The 6,556-nt window shown below is 34.7% G+C and overlaps 1 protein-coding gene across 1 annotated transcript; it reads right to left on the reverse strand.

Annotated features, from left to right (window-relative positions):
- Nucleotides 1-5,301: 5,301 nt before the first annotated feature.
- Nucleotides 5,302-6,323, reverse strand: LOC101895355 (uncharacterized). The gene is made up of 2 exons (XM_005177842.4): nucleotides 6,206-6,323; nucleotides 5,302-6,137 (listed from the first exon to the last, which is right to left on the reverse strand). Exons 1-2 carry the CDS (start codon nucleotides 6,218-6,220, stop codon nucleotides 5,409-5,411), a joined length of 744 nt encoding a protein of 247 aa, XP_005177899.2. The 5' UTR covers nucleotides 6,221-6,323; the 3' UTR covers nucleotides 5,302-5,408.
- Nucleotides 6,324-6,556: the final 233 nt, after the last annotated feature.

Below are 6,556 nucleotides of genomic sequence, written 5' to 3' on the forward strand. Positions count from 1 at the left end.
CATATGGCTACAGACGGTATACAGGGTGAGATAAAAAATTGCAACAAAGTCAAACGCCTTAAATTTTACATTTGTATACCCTACACCACAAGGTGGTCAGGGTATTATGTATTTGTGCATTTGTTTGTAACAGGCAAAAGGACACGAGATAGATCCATAGTTCATTTTGATGATCTGCATAGAATCACATTTTGAGTCTAATTATGCATGCCCGTCCGTCTGTCCGTCTGTCCATGTATTTTTGTTAAAAAAGTACAGTTCGCATTTATTTTCCTATCCAGATGAAATTTTGCACAAATCATTTGTTTGGTCCAAGGACGAACCCTATTGAAATTACAGATAATCGGTCAAAATTTAGATATTTGCCTTTTATTGTGCACCAAACGTGTAATATCAGTCCGAATAGTATGGAATTTTGCACATACAACCAAATTAGGCCTGAAAATAAGTATGTCGAATTTGATAGATATCGGTTCAGATATAGCTATAGCTCTCATATATATTGTTCATCCAATTTGTTATTTTTGTCCACCGCAGCCGTAATATGAACTCTATAATAACAATATTTGGGGAAATATATCCAATACAGCTCAGAAATACATTTGCTAAATTTTATCGAGATCGGTTCAGATTTGGATATAGCTCCCATATATAACTTCGTCCGATTTACCTTCGATTGTGCACCAAACGTCATATATTTGTCCAAATGGGATGGAACTTATCACTTACGACCGAATTGAGTCTAGAAGCTAGTATATCAACTTTGGTGAAGATCGGTTCAGATATAGTCATAGCTTCCATATATACTGTTTATCCGATTTGTTATATTTGTTACCCACAACCGTAATATGCACTCCGTAACAACGATATTCAGGGAAATATATCAAATACAGCTCGGAAATATCTTTGCTAAATTTTATCGAGATCGGTTCAGATTTGGATATAGCTCTCATATATATCTTTATCCGATTTCAAATTAATTGTGCACCAAATGGGCAATACAATTCCGAATTTAAAAGATACAAATGCTTCGGCATATTTAGTCCTTTGAACTTTAAATCAAAAAATGTGTACAAAAGTAGGCGTGTTCATTTTTTCTTTATTTAAAAACCTAACTCGGGGTAGGACCAACCTATAAAAAAATATCCAAATTGGTCTAGCTGTTCTCAACTGATTCAATTACAAACAAACATCAATAGATTTGTATATATAGATTAAAAAGTAAGTACTTAGTTTTGGATGGAAAGCTAACAGTATGTCGTGTTCATAATTTTGACAAATATAAGAATTTTAGATAAATCGAAATAATAGGCGGGAAAGAAGGCGTGGTCAATATTTTTTTCTTTAGAAACCTAACTCGGTATATGAGAAACGTTTGTACAAATAATTATGCAAATCGGCCCAGCCGTTCTCAACTGATTCCGTTACCAACGAACAACAATTGATTTTTATATATAGAAGATTACGAAAAAGCATTCCATGTTGAGGAAACTCTCAGTTTTGTAAATTTGGGAATATTATAATTTTTACAAGCTTTTGTGGATTTTTAATAGTCGCTTATGGGAATTGTGCCAAACACTTCTACCAGAAAATTAGAATGCATGTAGTTTATACTCCTTCTTTATTTCCAAAAGAAATCACGAACAAATGGTGAAACATGAACTGGGAAAGTAAATGAATTAAAATGTTTTACACTAAACCGAATTATTTTTTTAAGAAACAGACTTCGACAAAACCAATTATTTCCCAGAATGAAAACTAAAACTGCTGTACGATATTCTAAATTCTTGCAACTTCCTGCCGTCCAAGGCTGTCTTAGATTACTCATATTTTTGTAAGACCTATCTTTTTGCAATTTTCCAAATAAATTGAACATTAATACCAATGCGGAAGAATGTAGAAGATTGGTTAACTGTTATGTTCTCCAAAAATTTAGTGAAAATAATACTTCTTGAATTCTGATTAACTATTGTTTTCTTCACAATGCAACACCGAAGCCAATAAGATAATATAATTTATCTACTTTGCAGCATTCCAAAACTTTATAACTGGTCGATTAGTCGCCATATATATGTATTTTCGTATTTTTATAGTTCATCCAACTATTGTTTTTTATTTGACTTGTTTTAGAATAAAACCCCTATATACCGTTTTATGGTTAACAAAAACAAACAATACCAAATTAAATGATCGAAATGCCACTGTTATACTGCCTTTGAAGCATATAAACTATTTTAAATCAAATAACAACAACAATACTTGATTTGAATTTTATGATTGCGAATATCGTCAAAAAACTATCGTATTTGTTACTTTTTTAATTATGAATATTTGAATATATGTAGAGCTATAAAAAATTGCGCAATAAATAAGATTTTCTCCGCAGCTTTTATTGTGCCGGTTTTTGTAGCGGTTGGAAATTCCCAAAAAAAAAATGTATTTATTTAAATTTTAAGAATTTCATTTTAGTCGAAAGTTCAACAGAAAACGGGTTTGCTAAAGAGATAGTTTTTTTTTAGAATCAAAGGATTTTTCTAATGCTTATGTAGAATATTCATAAAATTTCATAATTCTTATAAGAGAAGTTATTATATTTTTTGGTGTGACGGCGTAATGCGAATCATAATTCCTAAAAGTGTTTGGCTTAAATTTAGCATATCGCTCTTTCCATTCCTATCAAACCTAGATTAAGTTCGAAGCCAGGTCCCGTCCCCCCCTCTGAAATGGATACTCTTTTAACATTTTGGTACATTTAACATAGAAACAAAAACAAAAAAAAAAAAACAAGTAAGCTAGGGCTATAGTTGTGCGGGGCCGATTAAGTCTATTTTGGAAGATTTCTTTTTTGAACTACTGAATTGCTTATTTACGCACTCCGCCGTGGTGTTATGCATTCTAAATAAATTCAACATGCATTCAACATTTTGGATGACCAATGCACAATGCTCGACCTCGTCCCTGTTATTAACTCTCTCCTCATACAAAATTCCGAGCCGATTGGTTTTCAATTGTAACCTATAGAGCGACTGCAAAATCAGGAAAATTTTAATTGTTTGGTCCATTTGAACATCAAAATGTATATCTCCAAAACAACAGACTTTAATTTTGACCCTAACCCTACCCCCATGCAAAATTTTGTAAGGATCGGACGATAATTGCAACCTGTATATAATACCCTCAACACATAGTGTTGCAGGGTATAGTAAAAATTTTAGAAAATAATTTAAAATTGTAAGTCAAATTGAAAATATCGCATGCGATAAAAATATGACAACAATTGAAAAAACTGTAACAAAAAATATTGACTTTTTTTTATAGACTTTTACGCGATTTTTTTCAGGTTTTACCCTTTTCTGGCAAAGGCCATTGCAGATTGGTAAAAATTGTCAAAAATTCAGCGGCTCTTGACGTATAGCGGCATTACTAATATCAATTTCATTTACATATAGATTATTACTATTTCGCTACATATCCGATGGCTATCAGCATCAATGTAACGGTCAGAAGTGACCTTTTAATGTGTTTCTGATTTCACCGCGATAAAAAAAATATTCGAGTTTTAGTGGAAATTTTCGTATTTTTTTACATAAAAGTTATGTTTTATTATTACCCTCTACATATAGATTGACTCACCTTGGCGTGATAGGATGATCTATATTTACTTTCCTATGTGGGAAACCAATACTTCGAGGTGTTTCATAATGTTTGGCCCAATCAAACTTATAATACCCCAAACACATAGTGTAGAGCTCCCGTAACAAAAGAATTTATTTAAAGTCGATCGTACCACCTATCAACATTTGGCTTTAGAGAAGATATAGTTTGCTACAGAGTGCATGAAATCACTTGGAGGAGGATTATATTATAAAAATATATATTGGAGCTGAGTTCCACAAAATGGACACGAACGTTTTGAAATTCACTCCATTTGGGCTGATATAAGCCATTATTTGCACAATAAACCTGAAATCGGATTAAGGATATATGTGGCAAAGTTATTTTTGAGTTCTAGGTATCTGGTAACAAATATCATTGTTGTCCAATGCATATTTCGAATATGATGGACTTAAACACCAAATCAGACGAAAAATATATATGGGAGCTATAGCTGTATCTGAACCGATGTTCTCCAAATTTGATGTACTTGCTTCTAGACTTTAAGTCGGATGTGATCTTGACAAAATGTGATACACTTATTTCAGAGCAGTATCTGATATCTGGTCTCAAAGATAATTGTTGTGGAATGCATATTAAGCGTGTTAGGGGTTTTAACTCCAAATCGGATGAAACATATATATGGGAACAACACTACTATATCTGAACCGATTTACAACAAATTTAAAGTGCTAGTTTCTAGGATGAATTCAGTCGTAATTGCCCGCAAATACCTCTGCCAAATTTTATAAAGATCGGTTCAGATTTCGATATAGCTCCCATATATATCTTCAACAGATTTCGGGTTAATTGTGCCCCAAATGCCAATATCTTTCTTACTGACCTGAATTTTGACACATCCGGCCGAATTCAATCTAGAAGCAAGTACATCAAATTTGGAGAGAATAAGTTCAGATATAACTATATTCATTCTATTTTGTGTTTAAGTCTTCACATTCGTAATATGCACCCCACAAGAATGATATTTTGGTTCCAGACATCTCATAGAGCTCAGAAATACCTCTGCCAAATTTTATCGGGATCGGATAAGACTTGGATATATCTCCCATATATATCCTCAATCCAATTTCGGGTTTATTGTGCAAATAATGGCTAATATCAGCCCAAATGGAGGGAATTTTAGGACGTACGTCTCCATTTGGAGGAACATTTTTTTATATAATCCTTCTCCAAGTAATATCATGCAGCCTATAGCAAACTATAACTGTTCTAAAGCCAAATGATGATAAGTGATAGGGTCTACTAAATATACATAGTGGTGTAGGGTATCATATAGTCGGCCCTGCCCGACTTTTGACTTTTCCTTACTGGTAAATAATATTTTTAACAAAATTTCACTATAAAACTCAGAATAATATACTAGTATGTCCAAAACTCCCCTCATTCATATTTCTTTGGGAAATGTGTCAAAGAAAGAAATATTCTAGGTCCAATTTCATTATTAGTGTCAATTATGGAGTTCGATCACTTATTTCATGCAAAGTTGCACAATCAATTATTAGTAACGCTATAAACTAACAACATAAAACAAAGTTTACATCATCCAGCAAGATTTTTAAAAGTTCCCCAAAATATTTAAAATTATCAAATTTATAATACTATAACAAAATCGTTTTATTCGAACAATATATAAAATACTCAGTAAGTAGTCAACAAAAATTTAACAATTAAATTTGAGACCGTAACAATTTTCAAACCAAATTTGCCTCTCTAGACAAACTACAAATCATTGTTTAAATGCGGCGACGGAAAACGGACGAGGGCAAATAGGCATTCTGGGGTACTTGAGCTGTGGCAGCAGGCAGAGCTGACTGAGAAGCAAAGTTAAGAACGGGAGCAACACCACCATTGAAGTTTTGTGATTTACCGCCCAAGGAATCGTATTGACTTTGGATGGCACGTTGGGCATTGGCAGCATCTTCAGGGGTACGGTATTTGACAAAGTGAACTTCGGGTTTCGGGCTGTTGTTGGCACTAAGGTTGTTAAGTTTGTTGGCCAAATCACCGAGATCGGCTTGTTTGTTGAGGACATAGATGGCGGTCTTCTGTTGGGCAGCTTGTTTGGCCAAAGCCAAGGCAGCATCTTCCAAACCGCTGTTTTCGGGTCCCTTAATGAAGATAACACGAAGACCTTGTTTCAAGCTACCGGCAACACGTTGAGCGGCATTGGGATCTTCGAATTCACCTTCGGGGGCGGAGAATGTGTAGAATTCCTTTTCCAGTTCAGCAGCGGGGGCAGAGTAGGCAGGAGCATCAAAACTACCGCTACCAGCGGGAGCGGAGTAAGATGGAGCACTGAAACTACCGCTAGCAGCGGGAGCAGAGTAGGATGGAGCGCTGAAACTACCGCTACCACCTCCCACGGCACCAGGGGTGAAAGACAATCCACTGCTGGAGTGACCCACGGGTTGGTAGTTATAGCCTAATTTATCGGCACAAGCCACAGCTACCAAACATAAAACCTACAAAGAAGCAGATAGAAAAACGTTAGTAATCCTTGCTGTTGTGTCCATGGCAGCCTTTTACGTACAATGAAGGCACGCATTTTGTTGATTATTTTGATTAGTTCTTTGTTGATGAGTACTGAGTTGAACTCTGGCTTCTGTGGGTAACCATCAGCAATTTATATAGCCCACTTTAGAAAACAGTTATTAAACACACCAAATAAGAAAACAATAGAAATAAACAATTTGGCATTCTTGTCAAATTCTACAAGATTTCGATCTTCGTCTCTTCTCGCTCATATTCGAGTAATATGGCTCTGAAAATGTTGATGATGGCCAATAATGACGCACTGCTTGTTACTAAACACATACATACATACTCACCTCATGATTGCCGACAATGGTCATGGATAAGAGATACTAAACGGTTATTTCAC

The sequence above is a fragment of the Musca domestica genome, unplaced genomic scaffold, assembly GCF_030504385.1.
Source record: "Musca domestica strain aabys unplaced genomic scaffold, Musca_domestica.polishedcontigs.V.1.1 56, whole genome shotgun sequence".
Lineage (NCBI taxonomy): Eukaryota > Metazoa > Arthropoda > Insecta > Diptera > Muscidae > Musca > Musca domestica.